General features: G+C 44.0%; 3 protein-coding genes across 5 annotated transcripts in view; 2 read left to right on the top strand and 1 right to left on the bottom strand.

Annotated features, from left to right (window-relative positions):
• Positions 1 to 1,251: 1,251 nt before the first annotated feature.
• Positions 1,252 to 6,786, top strand: hmox2b (heme oxygenase 2b). Of its 2 annotated transcripts, none has more exons than XM_047572115.1 (6): positions 1,252 to 1,360; positions 2,718 to 2,826; positions 2,940 to 3,057; positions 3,727 to 4,218; positions 4,296 to 4,419; positions 5,005 to 6,786. In XM_047572115.1, exons 2-6 carry the CDS (start codon positions 2,744 to 2,746, stop codon positions 5,130 to 5,132), a joined length of 945 nt encoding a protein of 314 aa, XP_047428071.1. In that variant the 5' UTR covers positions 1,252 to 1,360; positions 2,718 to 2,743; the 3' UTR covers positions 5,133 to 6,786. The 2 variants fall into 2 exon arrangements, with proteins under 2 accessions (XP_047428071.1, XP_047428072.1); XM_047572116.1 differs by lacking the exon at positions 1,252 to 1,360 and adding an exon at positions 1,415 to 1,978.
• Positions 6,787 to 8,404: 1,618 nt separating this feature from the next.
• Positions 8,405 to 14,444, bottom strand: dnaja3a (DnaJ heat shock protein family (Hsp40) member A3a). Of its 2 annotated transcripts, XM_047571207.1 has the most exons (12): positions 14,183 to 14,444; positions 13,593 to 13,729; positions 13,430 to 13,513; positions 12,755 to 12,961; positions 12,509 to 12,661; positions 12,284 to 12,431; positions 11,632 to 11,696; positions 11,296 to 11,424; positions 11,095 to 11,210; positions 10,891 to 10,988; positions 9,889 to 10,015; positions 8,405 to 9,134 (listed from the first exon to the last, which is right to left on the bottom strand). In XM_047571207.1, exons 1-11 carry the CDS (start codon positions 14,427 to 14,429, stop codon positions 9,903 to 9,905), a joined length of 1,497 nt encoding a protein of 498 aa, XP_047427163.1. In that variant the 5' UTR covers positions 14,430 to 14,444; the 3' UTR covers positions 8,405 to 9,134; positions 9,889 to 9,902. The 2 variants fall into 2 exon arrangements, with proteins under 2 accessions (XP_047427163.1, XP_047427164.1); XM_047571208.1 differs by lacking the exon at positions 9,889 to 10,015.
• Positions 14,445 to 14,727: 283 nt separating this feature from the next.
• The window catches only part of coro7 (coronin 7), a 106,745-nt gene continuing 103,040 nt past the window's right edge, over positions 14,728 to 18,432 (top strand). The window contains exons 1-5 of the mRNA XM_047571205.1: positions 14,728 to 14,915; positions 16,473 to 16,569; positions 16,746 to 16,826; positions 16,942 to 17,012; positions 18,191 to 18,377. Of these exons, the coding sequence (XP_047427161.1) occupies positions 14,856 to 14,915; positions 16,473 to 16,569; positions 16,746 to 16,826; positions 16,942 to 17,012; positions 18,191 to 18,377 (496 nt within the window). The 5' untranslated portion in view covers positions 14,728 to 14,855. The remainder of the gene's footprint in view (positions 14,916 to 16,472; positions 16,570 to 16,745; positions 16,827 to 16,941; positions 17,013 to 18,190; positions 18,378 to 18,432) is intronic.

Below are 18,432 nucleotides of genomic sequence, written 5' to 3'. Positions count from 1 at the left end.
AAGGATTGGGAATAATAATTTAGTGTCTAAACCTAATATACATGTGAGATAAGTGAGAGTGAGCTGTGTTGGCTGCGTATAACTGCAGGGAACCGAATAAGTTATTCTGCAGCCTTTCATTAACAGACTTGTCTCCTGAGCCTCATATAACAACAATGCAGTAAACATTGTCCTAATTGATCCAGATTATAACACGGATGCTGTTGTGTGACGCTGTAAAAAAAAGCACATTTGTGAGCACTTAGAGAATGACAGAGCGTGTTTCCAAAGGAAATAAGTTCACAAGGGAGAACTTGGCATTAATTTACTGTTTTGATTTGCAACCAGGGCGAGTAAAAGGCCCTAAAACAATCTGTATTCAGTCTGCATTTGAGAATGATGAAACATTTTCTCCAGGAAAAATTGTTTGGTGGGAATGCCATCTTGTGGTTATTATCTTTGTCTGCTCATTTGGTTTTGGTTTATGGTCTTACTGATGTTTTTGTAGCGTCAAACCACAGTTTTGAAGTCTTTTTCATGGATCAATCACTAGTGTATTGTCCCATCTGTAATGGATCGCTACCCATGGCTGTACTGGAGCCATGACCTGAGCTGTTTGTTGCATCATCTCTCCAAGTCTCAATGTCATGACGCACATTTCTGAACAAGCTGCAGTCTCTCCACGCATACACTGTAAGTTCTTATTTTATCTCCACCTTGAGAAGAGTCTGGTCATAAAGGGGTAAACTGCAGAGACACTAGACACCAAAGAACTATTCATTTATCTCCACCTGGCTATTTTGCATGCATTAGTAAACTTGAACACATGTATAATCACCACACACCAGATGTTAGTACTAGTTCTGAACAGGTCCATTGTCATTTATTGCTTCTACATATTTGTTTCCAATACTGTCAGATTTATTGTACAGATCTATTGCATCATAAATATATTTTAGTATATTGTATATATAACTGTTTAAATTATACTGTATATACTTTCATGTGTATAAATATATAGATAGATAAAAATATCTGATTTTCAAAAACAGAGATAGATAGATATATTATTAATATTAATAAGTTATTATATTATGTAATGTAATAATAATAATAATAATAATAATAATAATAATAATAATAATAACTAAATTTGGTTGTGGAAATTAGCTAGACAGATAAGTGCCTATTATAGGTTATAACCATTGGTTATAATGCGGTAACGTCATAGCAACAGCGGAAGTAATTGTTAAGGACTACAAAATTTCGTCAGCACTTCCGGTAGAAAAGTGTTACAGTAGTAGTTTCGTCCTGGACCTCGTCGCCAGCTGCATCCTGATCCTGATTTGTAGTTGTGGACCATCTTTGACTGTGTCAGGAGGTTTGTTCAATGTTTCTACCATAACAAAAGCCTTCGAATCTACCACAGTTACTCCGACTTTTTATTTTAAAGCGATTAAACACGTCGACCCCCCCGCAATGTAACAAGACGACAAGATCTTAAACGAGTTTTACAGCTTGTAAAGATAAAACAACAACACAATGCTAGCTTCAACCAGTAAAGTTAGCTGTGCTCCTGCATGTCAGAGGACGTCGGCGGTGCAGCGTTTCTGTGTCGATGAAATGTGTTTTTTTTTTATGCTCAGACCGAGGGGTTAAATCTCTCTCGTGGGTCGTCTCGTGCATGTTTATCTCGCCGTGTCCCCCGGTTGTTGCGTGGGTCTCCTAGTAAACGCCAGAAGGCCCGTGTGTGCTGTGGTGAGCTCCTCTCTGTTTTGTCCGTGTATTTGAAGCCCGGATGTCGTTGAAGCAGACCAAGTCAGCACCTGACGGAGTGGATCGTCTTTCCCCCGGACTTATAACCATAGATCTCTGCTTTTAAATCTGCGCAGACTCATTTCTTTAAGCATCATCTCGGGGATCTTCAGTGAAGAGGAGTGGGGTGATATTATCTGATTTTTTTTTCCTGTTTAGGCCTCTGCTGCGTCTTTAGGAAAGGGTAAATATATAGTTGTTTATCTTTCAGTTGCAGCTGTAACCACAGATTTTGTTTCCTCTACAGTGGATATCAGATTTATCTCTTGGTTGTGTTTCTGTGCTTATGCAGATAAAGTATTGTGTGATTATGCACGTAAATGATTGTGTGGTTGGTCCTTGTTATCAAATATGGCCTGTCCACTCGCTCGGGACAAGTTGCAATTAATAATGTAACAAATTGCTTTCAAAACAGCTGTTTTTTTGTTGGCTTGTGCTGTTGAACAGACTCCCTAGAACAACAATGGCCACTGCAGCATGACATCATTCCTTTGTTTGCTGTGAAAGGCAAACATAACACTCCTCACAAATATAGGTTATACGCTCACCGACCACCTTGTTATGCACACCTGTTGAACATATGTGCAGCCATGCTGACATCTCAGTGCGGGCCAAACGCTTGAACCTTTTTTGAATTTATGCCGCAAGGAATTAGGGCAACTCTGAAGACGAATAGGAGCTGGGACAGGCTCCAGGCGCCCCGTGATTCTCAACTGGTGGGTCGCGACACAAAAGTGGGTCGCAGAAAAAGCGAAAAATGGCCATGGAAACATCTACATTTCGGCAACCTCTCAAATATCACTAAACCACTTTTGCGCTCTCATGACGTGTTTTTTCAGACGGATTGATATGGAAGTTTATCGCAAAAGTTCAGTGTAACATGCATACATACTTGCTTCTTTAATGATCTGTACCTGTTCTAGGGTGAACCAGGTGTCAGAAACCAATAATGTCAGCGGAGAAGATGGAGACGACAGCGAGCGCGTCCAATGGATCTGGACCTGTGTATGAAGAGAAAGAAAGCCCCCTCAGGTACAACCCTAAACCTTTTTTATCCAAGGGTATCACAATGACCTGATAACACTGAAGTGGGACAGCAAACTGCTAATCATGTCGTCAAACACACTTGACTTTCCCCCTCCCAGTCCTGAGGATCTGTCAGAGATGCTGGCGGCGGGGACCAAGGAGGTGCATGAAAAGGCTGAGAACACTCAGTTTGTGAAAGATTTTCTCAGGGGACGCATCCGCAAAGAGCTTTTCAAGGTCAGCATGCGGCTTATTTGATCAAATAGCGAGCTCCGCTACACATGATACCAAGTCTCTATTTGAATCTGTACCTCCAGTTCAATCCCCTTAGTTTTATTTTCTGTGTTGCGTTCATTTTAGTACAAAACCTGTTTTGTTTTAAACCACTTCTGTGTGTTAAACTCGGCAATGCATGTACATGTGCAGACATACCATATGCAACAACAGCTGGACAGGTTTAATCAGAAACCAGAAATTAAATTGGTTACTGTTGTTTATTTGGGAAAATACAATAAATGGATAATTAAAGAGTTGGAGGCAGCTCAAGAAACAAACAAGAAGGAGACAAACTGTTATATCTAGGGACAAGGACTTCACGATATGATAAGTTTCACGATACGATGTGTATCACGATACTTGAGCCACGATACGATACTTGAGTCACGATACGATACGTATCACGATACTTGAATCACGATACGATACATTATTGTGATGTTATGATATTTTGACATATTTCAGTTCACCAAGAAATTTTAAATGCAGCTTAAAATACCATATATACCATATTTTTTCCCACCCCTAATTATATCCATTGGTATCAATTGGAAACAAATTGGTCATATTTTACACACGAGCTTTACGAGTTGCTGGAAAGAAACTAACCGCTGAATTCTGTTTCCTCAGCTCGGCGCTGTGGCGCTTTACTACACTTACACAGCCATGGAGGAGGAGATCGAAAGGAACAAAGACCACCCCCACTTTGCCCCTCTGTATTTTCCTGCAGAGCTGCACCGCCACGAGCCTCTGGCCCGCGATCTTGAGTACTTTTACGGCCCTGAGTGGCAGAGCCTGGTCAGCTGCTCCCCGGCCACCCAGCGCTACGTGGACCGCATCCACGAAGTGGGGCAGGAGGACCCGGTGCTGCTGGTGGCCCACGCCTACACCCGCTACATGGGGGACCTGTCCGGCGGCCAGGTGCTGAAAAAGGTGGCGCAGAGAGCTATGAAGCTGCCGCCCACGGGAGAGGGCCTGGAGTTCTATCAGTTTGACGCCATCCACAGCGCCAAGGCGTTCAAGCAGCTGTACCGAAGCCGCATGAACGAGCTGGATCTGGACGGGGAAACGAAGAGGAGGCTGGTGGATGAGGCTGTCAAGGCTTTCCAGTTTAACATGGAGGTGAGGGACTAGCAGGAGAGGTAGAAACGAGACGTGAAACGTACAGCATAGTAGCCTCACGCACTTTGTGATTGCAGGTTTTTGATGAGCTGGAAGAAATGGGCAAAACTATCCAGGAGGATGTTTTGGATGCCGGCATGCCCGTTCATGGAGCAATGGGTGGAGACATCAGCAAGTGTCCCTACTATGCTGCCAAAATGGGTAAGCGTCGTTCCACTGTAAGAAATGTATAAATGACAATGTTGTGGGGAGATCAGTTCACATGTACAGGTTTCAACTTTCTTTCGGGAACATGTCCTCCTCCTCCACACTAGGTGGCGATATGCACATTTTCAGCAGGTTAATACGGCCCCCTTTCCGATTGATCTGTTACATCATATAATAAACAACTAGAGTCGCTCATGCGGCAGACCGGCATTTCAAACAACAACCAGATGGATAATAGTTAGATAAATAGCTTTTTAATCTCGTATGGAATGCGTGCGCTATTTCTTGTGGTTCTTCCACCGCCTCTGTTTACCTTCTTCTTCTGCGAAGGGCTTTCTTGGATGCACAGTGGTTGTGGCACATGCACACATGACCCAGATTAAGACAATAATTTTTTTTTTTTTCATGTGGGTTGTCTCAACCTGCTTGTAGCCTGCTTGTAACTGATCAGACTGAACATTTATAGATTATATCCACAACATTGTTGCATGCACCAGAGATAAATACCAGCGCCCCCTTCCAGACTTGCAGAACTGACTCACAGCAACCCCTAAGATTTCTGCCTCCTCTGTTTCCCAGCGGCGTCAGGCGGACCGGCGTACATCGGCCAGCTGGCCATGGCCGTGCTGCGACACCCAACGGGACAGGTCCTGTTTGCCACTTGGTTTGCTGCGTTGGCGGGACTGGCTGCGTGGTACCTGATGTGATCCGAGCCCTCATTCCGATATGTAAAGACAGCCACTGAAAGAAGGAAGGAAGGAAGGAAGGAAGGAAGGAGACTAGGAGATTTCCAGAAACTGTAAACCATTTTATAGTTTCTTACATTTTCCGTCACATTATTTTTATTTTTTTTTTGCTAATAATGGAAACCGTCTGTAAATCAACACGGGTATGTTTCCAGCAGTGGAATTCCGACTAAGTCGCCTGTAGGACCATTAGGATGTCGACTCCATCCATCCAGCGTATTATAAATTCTCACCATTCTACCTCCTCTGCAATATCCCTCCATCCTGTGCCCTCCGAGGGCGTGTCAAGACCTATCGTTACTGGTATTTTTAAACTGAAATCGGCTCTGCGGTGGCAGTACATGAGTTAATGATGAATTCGTTTTCAAATTCTTTAAAAAAACACAAAAAAAACATACTATGCATATGTTATTGCACGGTAGCTGAACGACTGCTGCTTTCGTTTTTAATGAGGCCTTTAATGCATAGACATAAAAACAGAACTTTTTCTCTTCTTTTTTTTTTAAATTTATGCCTCATGTCCTTATACTGTAGTCTTTTATTCTTTTATTCATTTTTTTTTTTTAACACTTCACAGTGATTTCAGTTCCGGACCTAATGTGAAAAAGATGCTCTCGTGTCCGTGAGACACGAGATGACAAGTATTATGAGGAGGAGTTTAATCCCTTCTGCTGCGCGCTCACTGAAACACTGCCCCTCTGCTCCAGAATGATCTCGTATTAAACTGCCCATCGATTCGCCATTAAAATTACTGATTTCACTCCACCTGCCACATGAGCCTATATTAGGACCAAGAGGTTATTGCAGCTGTTTTAAAAGTAAAGTTTTTTGTACTTAATGATGCTCATCTACATGAAGGGTGGATACGTCCGAATGTCCATTATGAACTACTAGTATTGGCTATTTCAACCGCTCAGCTTTTCATATGCACTCATCTGTGTTGTCATTACAAAAAAAAAAGTGAGCACATATTCAGATTTCTTTCCACATAGATAAAGAGAAATATTTTGTGATGTGTGTACTATACATATGCAGTGTGAATTGCACTGTTTTGCGGTTTAATATTTAACCTGGCATCTTATTTACTGGGGACAGAGCACCAAAGGAAACCTGCTTCGGCCAGGTTTCCGGTGCTGTGTATTTGCACAACGCGTTCATACATAAATGAATGTGCAGTATTTCTTTATTGATTTAAAAAGAAGAAGAAAAAAAAAAGGCTTTAAATCACTGACAATATTACCGATGATGTGTTTGTGTGCTGGAGAGTCTCAGGTTCGTTATTGGACGAGCAGCAGCGTAGAACCTGCCTGGTGTGCTCCCCTAATTTAATCCATATTAACGATGCAAGTGTGATGAGACACTTATTCGAATCTCAGGAGAGTGTGATCGTGAGTTGAAAGCGGACCTGGAGGGGGGGGGGGGGCTTGATTTGTTCACGTTGGAATTTTTGAATTCTGTCGCATTTTCTTAAACTCTCGCCCTCGATCCCTTCTGTGTGTGTGTTACTGGAGCTTTAGTAGCGACTGGCTAGAGCGCTCTCGTTGTTGGAGAGTGGGAATTCCAGGAGCATGTTGTGCTGTCAGTGATGAAATAAAATGTTTCTTGCTGAAATGAAGATGTTTCATTTGTTCGTTTTTTTTTAATCACAAGGGTATAAATTGATGGATTAGTTTGAAGATTCATCTGTAAAGTTAAGCATTTGGCAAAGCTGAATGAAAACTGATTTCTTCTATCTAGTCAGTGTTTAGGGCTGCAGTCTTATGGATTAATGTTTCTCCTTTGCAAAACGGTCACGTTGTGTGAGAGACGGGATACGAAAAGTGCTTTTTAAATCCAGCCATAAATCCTTTATTGAACTGCGTTATGTTCTTTCACCCGGGCCACCACAGGACAATCACCTGGTTGTCTATAAAACTATACTCGTGTAACAAGATGCTGCCACCACCATGCTTCACAGTGCAGTGTGAACTTGTGATGTGCTTAAAGTAAATAAATAAATAAATAAAATAAAATAAAATAAAATAAAATAAAATCCTGAGCCTGACCTGTTTTCTTCGCGGGGGGTGGTGGGGCAAGCTAATTAATAATTAATTAAATGGATTTGATTAGCAATTTAACTATTTAATTCAGTTTCAATTCATACATAAACAACAAACATTTATTATTATTATTATTTTTAACTATTTTTAAGTCCTTCGTTTGCAGTTAAGTCACATTCTCTTAGCTTCATAATTTTTTTTTTTCGACATCGTGACTTCGATTAAATAAACGCTGGTTTAGATGATGCGTTCACTAAAACTCGAAAATTCATTATTCTAAATCGGGAAATTTAGACTTCCGGTATCATAGCGTTCACGTTACACGTCAACTCGGAGGAGAAAAAATAAAATGGGTATATTTTCATCGTTTGCTGAACATTAAAATATGTACAGCAGCTATTTTTTAAATTTTATCTTTGAAGCAGTAATTTCTGCCTTTGACAACCCAGAGCTCATTTTTTCCCCAAGTTGTCTTGAATGTAGCATCAGTTGTATTTCGCCCATGCTTTCCAAGTCCCCACCCCACTACTAATTGGCTAATGATGTTAGTTCGGAGAGGGAAAGCCACGTTACTCTCATTAAATTGGTAGACGGACTCAACTGACTGGTCGAATCTGACAAAAAAAAAATCCCGCATCAACAAGTTTTATTCGTTTATTTATTTTAATCGCGATCAAACGCCCCACGCCGGAGATTCTGCATGATGCCTGAATACTTAAAGCCCTGTGTGCAGCGGTGATGATGCATTTAATTGAACCCCAGGGTATATTAAGTAAATTGGATTTTTTTTAATAGGCCTTGAAAATAACTTGGAATGTTCTTTTACCTTAATGGTGTAATTGTACCCAGGGACACTGACTAACCACTAGTGGCTGGACCTTCCAGACAGGTCGTCACAGTAGAGCCACCGGAGACACATTCACTTTAGTGATTTGCTGGGCCTCCAGTGAAATTAGATTCGCCATTTTAAAGGGGGATAATATTAATGGAGCATACACTGATCAGCCACAACATTAAAACCATCTTGTGACAATTTAATGTTCTACTGGGAAACATTTGGACCTGGCACACACACAAACACACACACAAAAAAATTTGAATGATCTGGACTCCAAATTTATTAGATCCCAAACCGATCGGGAACAATATTGTAATATAATGTTCCATTTCTGCTATTAACACAAAACAGACCACTTCCCAGACCATCTCTTCATTATAGCTGTACAGTATATTCTTCTCATTCTATATGACACATTGACACATGTTTGATCTACAACTGTTGTGTGAAAACTAAAAGTAATTTCTCGGAAGGGTTAAAGGAGGACAGATGAGGAGTAATCAGTGTCCAGGAAAGCAGTTTAATCCTCCATCACAGAGAAGAGACCTAAGTATCCACTGTAGAAACATCCTTTAAGTCATCCAACGCTAAAACTCTGCAGATGTCAAACTTTTAAAGGGGGGAACCAACAGGAGGAAGGATGAAAACACAAGCAGGACATACAGATCAACAGGATGATTTAACCCCTAATAAAACCATTAGACTGTACCTGTGTTGTGTGTCAATGTAATAATTTATTTCTGAGCATGTGGGCTCTGTTTGACGACATGCACCGACTATGCTATGTGAAATTACAAGTCTTTGCTGCCACAGTGGCCTCAGTGGACATTTGACAGAGAGGTAATTGGCGAACTGGAACATCCTCTTGCGCGTGGATCCTCTTTGGCAGAGGAGCAGTAATCCCCCGACTTTTTTTTTCCACCACGGTGCTGAGCAGGTCCATCCAGAACCGCGGTAAGCCTCAGCCAACCCCCAATGTTCCTCCGTTCCCTTCCTTTATAATGTGGCTGTCCTTGCTTGACGCCGTCGTCCTCTCTGCCATCTGACCCGCTGATGGCGCCTTTCAGTTCCAGGATGATCTTTTACCTTAAAGCAGAAGAAGAAGGAAGAGTTTAGAAAAAATGACAGTCTCAATTTGAAAAGCAGCTTAATTAAAACATTTAATACAGTTAAAAAAGGACTCTTTAGACGTTGACTAGATAGTAGGAGGAACATTTTTTTTTGTTGACAGCTAGAGATCTACCGATACATGGGCCGGACGATATATCGGGTCGATATTTTTTTTTTTTTACTGGCATCAGCCGATACGGGGTGCGTTCGCAGATACATGTATATTTTTTTTCCCCTGGCAAGATTTACAGACAGGCGCAAACACAGGCAGCCCTGTGCTGCTGGACACCTGTGCAGCCCATACATTGCCGCTAGCAGAGTACCTGCAGCTGGAAGCTGGAAAATGCTTCTACCATACTCATAGGCTTGTTGACACGCCTTTTTTTTTTTTTTTGAAATGGTTACCAAACAAAACTGAATTTACTTTATCACTCAGCACCAACACATTAGCAACAGTCCTTTCACTGTTGTTGTTAAGTAAGAGTTTGCTAGCAGACGTTTTTTTTCTCTCTGTCAATCACCCACAATAAATGTTTGCATTTTTGGTTAAATTGACACTTAATTGTGTCATTTTTATCATGTAAATGGGGAGAGAAAATCCAAATATCGGCTCAGAAAAATCGTCAGGTATCGATATCGGGCCTAAACAAATCTGTATCGGTTGACCTCTAGTGACAGCCACAAACCAGAGCAACAAGAAAAGAAACAAAGCAGTGGAAGACGATCCTACCTGGTTTGTGGCTGTCAGGAAGAACTAAAAAATTTCTTTAATTTGGAGAGAAAGCCCTCTTCTTGATTCAACTCTGCTTCCTTCTTGTCATGCCCTGCCTCAGACCGCTTACCACTGCTGCCCCCACCTGGACACAGATCAGCATTGCATCAGCCAAACTTGAGACTGAGCACAACTTCCTTTCCTACAAAATCCCCTTCACTCGATCACTGATGAATACACCAACCAGGCATAACATTATGACCACCTTCCTAATAATGTGCAGGTCTCCCTTGTGGCTCTAAAACAGTTGTGACTCATTAGGGAATGGACATGGGGCCTTGTGAGGATGTCCTGTGGTGGCGTTCCAGTTACAGAAGTCAGAAAACTAGATGACCGCGTCCATGAAAGCTCTTGCCTTGTACGAATATAACTTGGTGTGTTCAATATTTACATTTTTTGAGTGAAATTTTGAACTATTAAACTAAATTTAGGCTATTTAAGCTACACAAATTGTAAATTGAACAGGTAACTTGAACCAACTCATGAATTTTTTACTAGAATTATTTACAGTGATGAAATCTACAAGACCACTAGTGGCAGAAATGTATAAAAATATTCAAAGGTTTTAATTGTTTAATTTAAGTGTGGAGAAAAACTGTGCTTCGCAATGTTTTGGTTTGGTTTTGTTGTTAGCGTGACATGGACTTGTAGTTCCCATATGAGACATGAAAAACTTGTACAACGTCTGTACGACTGATTTAATGTGATTTAATGTGCTATGGGATGGGGGCGCCTGGTCTGGTCTAGGCGGGTGGTACATGTCTAAATAATATCCACATGAATGCCAGATCTGGAAGTTTCCCAGAGGAACATTGAATTGTCACAAGATGATTAATGTTATTTACGTATCCTGCCTGTGGTCGTAATGTTGTGGCTGATCGGTATGTGTATATCATAAAAAAAAAAAAAAAAAAAAATGCAAACAAGTAGGATAGTATTTGTCAGTGTGGCTCCTCATACCTGTGGTGGTGGAAGTGACGCCGTTCACTGTTCCCTCTACGTCCGCCTCGTCCTCAGCGTAGCTCATCAACAGAGACCTCTGTCTGTCAGTCAGTGTCCTGCACAGGAAAATTATGTTTTATGGACGTTGTAACCGGGAGATCATTTTCAAATCTGCACTCAGCAACTGAACAAACTGTGCGTGTGAAGACCAGGCGTCCTTACTTGGGTATTCTTATCTTGACGTGGATGTAGTGATCTCCGAAGCCATAGCCACTGACGCGAGCGATTCCTTTCCCTGCCAGGCGGATCCTCTGGTCTGTCTGGATGCCGGCAGGGATCTGAGGACATGGAAAAATCCACCAGTCAGTAACAACAAAACGCATGCATTTCAAATGTTTTCCCGTCAGGAAAGTCTCCACTTACCGATAGATTGACTGTTTCGTAAAGGCCTTGTGCTCTGGCTGTGCCGCCCAGGATGGCTTGTGCCACAGACACGAAAACGTCAGAGTGGACGTCTGCGCCGTCCCTCCTGAACACGGGACTTTTTTGGACCTGGACACATGACAATTGCACACGGTGTCTTAAACATCAAGTACTGTGTTTGAGCTGCGTGATTAATTCCTGGTGTAAGAGCTCAGACGGCCTCTAACTAGTCAACACAATGACATTATACAAGACAATCCTGTTAATGAGCCTCTGAGATCCTACGCCTCCTGGAAGATTCTTTTATATCCTGTTTGAGATCTAGGAGATACCAACCCGAAATGTGATGAAGATTTCCTTCTTTCCGACAGGCATTCGGACCGTCTGACCGTCCTCCACGCCTGAGGGCAGCAACAAACAATAGTTAAAAATTGAACTGTGTTTGAACAGGTGTCACAATGTCCTCCCAAATCTGCCAACTCCTGCAGGAGGCATAAAAGATAACAAGTACAATAATTTTTTGCTATTGCCTTTTAAACCAGGGGTATTCAATGTTTTTCAGGCCAAGGACCCCATAACTGATGGAGAGATTAAGTAGGGACCCTCTACCTACTATATGTGTTATATATCAAATTCTGTCTATATGTATGTAATCCTACATATACATGATTACTATCATTTTGCATTTAATATAAATCTGTATTAAATATGTTGGATTCATGTTAATGTGTATTTAAAGAAATTTAAATTTGTGGGGGAAAATTAAAAAATACATAAAAAATGTCTAACCAACCAAAGCTTTTGCGACCCCTCCTGCAGTACCTCTGCGGACCCACTAGGGGTCCCAGGCCCCCTGTTGAAGTCCTATGATCTACATTATTAATTATGTCATGTCAATGCCGCTGTACTTGAGGACCATCAATAATAAAGCCTACTACCAATCCTGCATCTTTTCAGCCAGCATTTAAACAGTTCTCCGTTAACTGACCTGCGGGCACAGGAACCATCACGGTCTTCCTCTGCCTGGTCTGTCCCGTGCCACGGCAGGAATGACACGGGCTGGAGATGACCGTGCCTTTGCCGCCGCAGCGCCGGCACGTGGAGCGCATCACAAACGGGCCCGTGTTTATGGTTTCCTGCAGGGACAGAAAATACGTGTAAAGTAACGAAATCTTAATTAATTTGAACGTAGAGAGGGACTCGAGGCTCTTACCATGCCGGAGCCGTTGCAGTAGTGGCAGTGCTGCACCTTGGTGCCCGGCTCGTGACCCTTCCCATCGCAGCGCTGGCAGGCTGCATCTATGCTAACAGATATCTCTTTATTGACCCCTTTCGCGGCCTGAGTGAACGTCAGCTCCATGATGTACTGCGCCGAAACAAGAGGAGATCTGAGTATGCACCAATAAAAAGGCTCAAAAGCAATCCGAGGTGCTGATCGGCTTTACAGCATCGCACTAACCTCCTGCGGCTGGTCGAATATAGCGTTGAAGTCTCCGAAGCCACGACCTCCGGAGAATTCCCCAAAGATTTTGCGGAAAAGCTCCTCCGGGTCCACGCTGGTGGCCTGTCCGCTCCAGTAGTGCTGCCCTCCGCCCGCCTGACCGGCGTCGAAGCCCGTCGAGCCGTATGTGTCGTACTGCTTCCTCTTCACCTCGTCGCTCAGCACCTGCGAGGGACACGGAGCAAGATGTGAGAGGCTAATTCCTCGTGGTAATGCCATTGTTTGAATGGACAGAAATACACCGATCAACCATAACATCACGACTACAAGGTCATAATCAGTGGTCAGGTGAATAACACAAGTTAATTTAAGAGCTAGATGCCTGGATTACAGCATCTTGTATGGTTTTCCTGGTCTGCAGGGATCAAAAATGGTGGCCTGTTCTAATTAATGATCTTTTCTTACTTGGGAAACATATGATACCAGAATGCAAGTGAAAAAAAACCAACCATTGCCACGGGGGCGTGTGCTTGGTCTCCAATAATGCTCAAAAGTGTGTCAAAGTACTATCTACATGTTCCCAACGCCAAGAGCCAGGTTTCCCAGAATAAAATTACACCGTACCAAGATCATTTAATCCGTTAGTGGATGTAATGTCTGATTGTTGTGATTGAATAAAGACTGAAAACAAACCTCATACGCTTCGGCCAGCTGAGCAAATTTCTCCTTGGCTTGTGGGTCGTCTTTGTTGGTGTCGGGGTGGTACTTTTTGGCCATCTGAGGGAACAACAAACACACGGTCAGCTACAGCGACGACAGCTCCGCAACCAAAAGACCGCGCAAGCGAGAAGCGAACCTGGTAGTAGGCTTTCTTGATCTCTTTCTGGGTGGCTGAGCGAGGCACCCCGAGGATCTGGTAGAAGTCCTGCTTGCTGCAAGCGGGGGCACTTGTGTGAAAGGACAGGGTGTAGACAGCGTGGGGGGGTTTGAGGCCTGAAATGTGACCAGCAGGGTGGGAGGGTAAGTGAATTATTTCATATTTAGCAGTCTCGTTGCAGTCCATGTTATCATTTTAGAAACACAGGTGCAGCTGGCTTGATTTAAATGCCTGCAAGAAGATTCTAGAAACAGCCACTGATTGAGTGGAAATTGCTTAATTAAGGCAAAAAGCCGTGCGAATAGGAATAAAACAGCTGTTACCCTTTTGGAAAGTCAACTTGATGGCTGCAGAGTTAGCAAGACTGGTTACATCATCAATTATGATTACGTCAAACTAATGCGACAGTGTTGCACGCTCGTCTTATCTTCAAAGCTGCTTGAGCTGTTATGAAGTGCGCTCATTTAGTTGTCTTGCCCCGTGTCACCCGAGTAAACGAGAAACTACGTCAAATTTCGCCTAGCTTAGCTTGGTTTAGCTTAGGCCAGCACCACATGAAGACCACTCACCTGACAGCCCTCTCAATGTCAACGCTTTCCCTGCTCCGCCGCACGTCAGGCTTCCCCCACGCCACAGGCTTTCCTTTCCCAGCGTGGAAAAACTCCTGACCCCTCCATGGCCAGAGGAGACAGCGGCGCCGGTGGCCCACCGGTGTCCGGAGGACGCGACGACTGTAATCCAGCGTGAGGAGCAACGAGCAGCCGAAGACGCCATCATCTCTTTCCTCCTGGCCGCTTTTCCGGACGCACTGCGCATGCTCGTGGCGGAGTGGGCGTCACCGAAAAAGCAGTTTCTTAAAAGAAAAAAGAAAAATAGTTGAAAAAATATGTTAAAAGTTATTGTTCATTTTCATAAACGCGCGTGGCTGTATTAGTTGTAAATTACACCAGATAAAAAAGTACAATTAGTTTTATTTAGCGTCACGAGTGACAAGTAAAAAAAAAAAAAAAAAAGGAATGCGAATGTTTTACACACCGGGGCTGCACGTAACGAAGCTTTGCGTTCTTCTCCTCTACACGAGATGGGAAACCCCGCCCACTCGGCCACCTCCGCGGTGTAAAGCGAGCGAACACCGGGCGGCGAACCAGAGCTGTCAGCTGTATGCAAGAGACCTCTGCCGAGAGTACCAACCAGCTCGACAGAGACACCCGGAAGGCACGAAAGTCAATTTGAGAGGGCAGCATGAACCGCTTTAAGACCTCCAAATTCAAAAACACCACTCCGAAAATTGCCAAGAAAGACGTGAGTAGCTTAGGAGCCTCCGGGTAGAGAGAGCGCTCACAGCTAACGTTAGCATTGGGAATTAGCGGTGCTAGTTAAGTTGGGTTTTCGGGGAACGCCTGCAAGGGATGTTGAACTTCCTGCATCTGGAGGTCTTCGTAGGAGAGTACAAAAATGTGAATCCTTGTGCACACGGAGTAAACTATATGCTCCTAGTGAAATCTATCAGTTCATGTGCTTGCACGGACCTTCTAGCCACCATCGGATGTTGCAGATACGCCCATCATCACGCTTATAATACAATATAATGCAAGCGTTGCTTTCCAACAGGCGTTTGAGTTGTCCAGATTTTATTACTCCTCGCGCCGTGTCGCTTTGATTCACCATCCCAGAGGAAAGATAAAACATTTGAATGACAAATGCACCAAGTGATTTCACTATCGCGATTCCTGTTTTACGAGCGTGGCAACGTGTCAGGACGGGATCGTAGTCTCTTGCACATAAATCTGTCCCCCTTTTTTTTTTTAAATTAAAACAATCCACCTGGATCCATTCGTTTGAACGCCTGCAGCTCTTCTTGCTGAGGTGTATTATGCAACCCCCTCTCTCCCTTCCTTGAATTTTTTTCTCTTTTGCTTAGGCAGTAAAAATGCTTGGCATGCACGGGGACAGTGGATGTCTTTGGTGTCTCTCCAGTCTCTGCACTGGGTCCGAGACAGCAGGTGGTGCTTCGCTCCGCTGAATGTTAAACCGGCTCACAACGCAGAGGAGGAACGGACCAGTGTGTGGACGAGTCTATTTCATTTCAGTCAGTGTGGAAGAGGGGAAAATGGGACAGAGAGGAATGCTCGTGGAAACCAAAACAAAGATGTCCTCGGATAAGACAGAGCACCTCCAGACGGTCGTCACATTTAAGTCGTCCTTTGGTGTCAAAGCTCCTTTTGATCACACACCTGTGGATGGTCACTGCAGCAAATGCAGTAGAACATGTGTTAAGTTTAATAATGTGACCGAGATGGAGACGAAACAGACGTTAAATGTCTTGATGTTGAAAGGCACATTTGTCAAAGTGGAATAGTTCAACTAGCTTTAACTTAGAAGATGGATATGACACCTATGGACGTTTGCGTGTCTTTTCTACTCCTCTTTTGACAGAAACATGTAGAATATGTAGAGGAAATACAGCATGTGTACTCGCACAAAGGGCTCTTATTTTTCCGAGCGTGCGGCTCAGCGGGAGCCTGCCACTCCGTCTCCTTGCTGCTCTTGTCAACGCTATGAAAGAGGTTTTAAGAGTCCTCTGCTGCGAGAAGCGGGGAGTTCTTCCACTTCCTCAACGCTGCTGATTCAGATACGTGTGCGTGTGTGCGCTCTCAGCTAGATCCTTCCTGTTTATTGCAGTGCTCACTCTTTCTCCCCCCCACCGCCTCCCTCCTGGTTATAACAGTGGTGCAATGACATGTGCTCCTTAACATTGTGAAAGAAACAAACTGAATTCTTTGTTTTTGTTTTGATATATCTATGTGCATTTTCAAACTATTGTGTCATCCACATAACCGTCTGTGCCGTCCGATCTAGGAATGGATCAGCAATGTTCGCGCTGGATCCTTCTCCTGCCAGGGGAACCACATCAAAGCGAGCTCCAAGCTGGTGGCTTTCAACACTGAGCAGGCTGGTAAGGCAATAAACGTCTGGCTGGACAGTGACACTCACCTTACGCAGGTGCAGCGGAAAGAGCAAGAGTTTCCTTTATTCGTTTTGTTTTTGTCGGTTGAGCCCTATAAAGTCTCAAAGCTGGTTTTGAAAGCACAATCCTTGACATTTTCTTTCTGCGCCGGCATGTGTCCGCAGGCGGAGGTATGCTGGGCCTGTCCTCCGTCAGCCCCGGTTCAAATGGACAATGGACTGTCACCCACATTTCTTGCCATTCAGGTACTTTTTTTTTTCGGGGTAATTCTTTTGCGAACTCTTTGTAAAATGAGAAATGTAGATTCTTTCTCCTGTTTTTTTTTTTTAAAATGTCCATTACTTTCCCTTTCTCCGTCAGATCTGGTGACTGATATGGACTTTTCTCCTTTTGATGACAGTCTTCTGGTCACATGCTCTGGAGATGAAACGGTGAGTTACTTATTTATGAACCGATCAGGCAAAACATTATGACCACCTTCTTGATATTGTGTAGGTCTCCCTTTGTGCCTCCAAAACAGACTCATCAGAGACATGGACATTGATCTTTTTAGGGTGTCCTGTGCTGTCTGGCTACAGGATGTTGTTAGTGGGGAGGGGTCCTTTGGGTCTTATAGGTTGAGGGGAGGGGCCTCTGTTTGTGAGGCTTGTTCCAGTCAACCCAACAGGTTACTGGCTTAGTTTGGATTCTAGCGAATTTGCAGCAAGCACAAAAGCAATCTGATTCAGACTGCGGGAGAATCACGTCTCGGGAGAAGATCTGTTCTCCGGCGAGACGATGATGAACAGAAAGCTCACAGTACAAGCCGTGCAGGCTCGGTTTAAAGGCAACAAGGTGGATGTTCCGCAGTCCGGCTTTGTTGTTCCTGGCACAGCTTCGAATGCAACACGAAGCTCCTCAGTTTTTTGTTATTTAAACCTTTCGGAGACTCCTCTCCTCTCCTCTCAGCACATTGTACTCAGCCGCAGGTGCCCCTGGCTCGCAGGAATCTGCTGAGCGCGGGTCTGCGTCTCCGCACTCAGCAGCTCGGTTTACCTCGACGAGCCCACGCCAGCGCGCCACCGCCCCAGCACCTGCGAAGCGCTTTCTCGCCTCACCGCACTCGCTTGTGCTGAGCACGTTGAATGATAATGAAAAATGGATTGATTTGTTTTCACTGAGGTAACCACAAACGCATTATCACCCGCAACCATTTAATCCGTCAGCGTTGGATTGAAATTGGAACCGGAGCTCAGACCCCATATTACCCAGTGCTGAGCTGTAGATTATTTAAGGACCACCTTGAATAATATGACATATTAATAAGTCCGACTCTGACATGATGTGCTACGCTCTCAGCTCAGACGGCCACAACTGGCACAGTTTGCAAAAATATCTTGCAGAACTGTAAATGCTTTGTACACCGATCAGCCGTAACATTAAAACCACTGACAGGTGGCGTAAGTAACCTTAATCATCATGTGGATGTTACTCAGACACGTAGCACCTAGACCGGACCAGACCAGGCGCCCGATACACAACGTTAGGCAGGTGGCCATAATGTTTTGCCTGATTTGGTGTAAGTGAGGACTATAACTTTCAATAACACGGAGACTCTTTCCTCGCGCAGGTGAAGCTGTGGCGTTTGCTCGACCCCGAGCAGGAGCAGCCCGGCGGCCCCGAGCTGACGCTGCGTCCGGACCAGGGCAGACTGGAGCTGGTCCACTTCCACCCCACCTCCTCCGGCCTGCTTGCAGTCGGCACCGCTAAGCGTCCTCTGGTTTGGGACACCAGTCGCCAGGAGAAGCCGCTGGCAGGTGAGTGCAACATGAGCTGCAATATTTTGCACGCGTCGTTAAAATTCAAAATATC

The sequence above is a fragment of the Mugil cephalus genome, chromosome 20 (assembly GCF_022458985.1).
Source record: "Mugil cephalus isolate CIBA_MC_2020 chromosome 20, CIBA_Mcephalus_1.1, whole genome shotgun sequence".
NCBI classification, from domain to species: domain Eukaryota; kingdom Metazoa; phylum Chordata; class Actinopteri; order Mugiliformes; family Mugilidae; genus Mugil; species Mugil cephalus.
The sequence above is the reverse complement of the archived record's forward strand: the minus strand, read 5'-3'. Positions and strand labels throughout refer to the sequence as shown.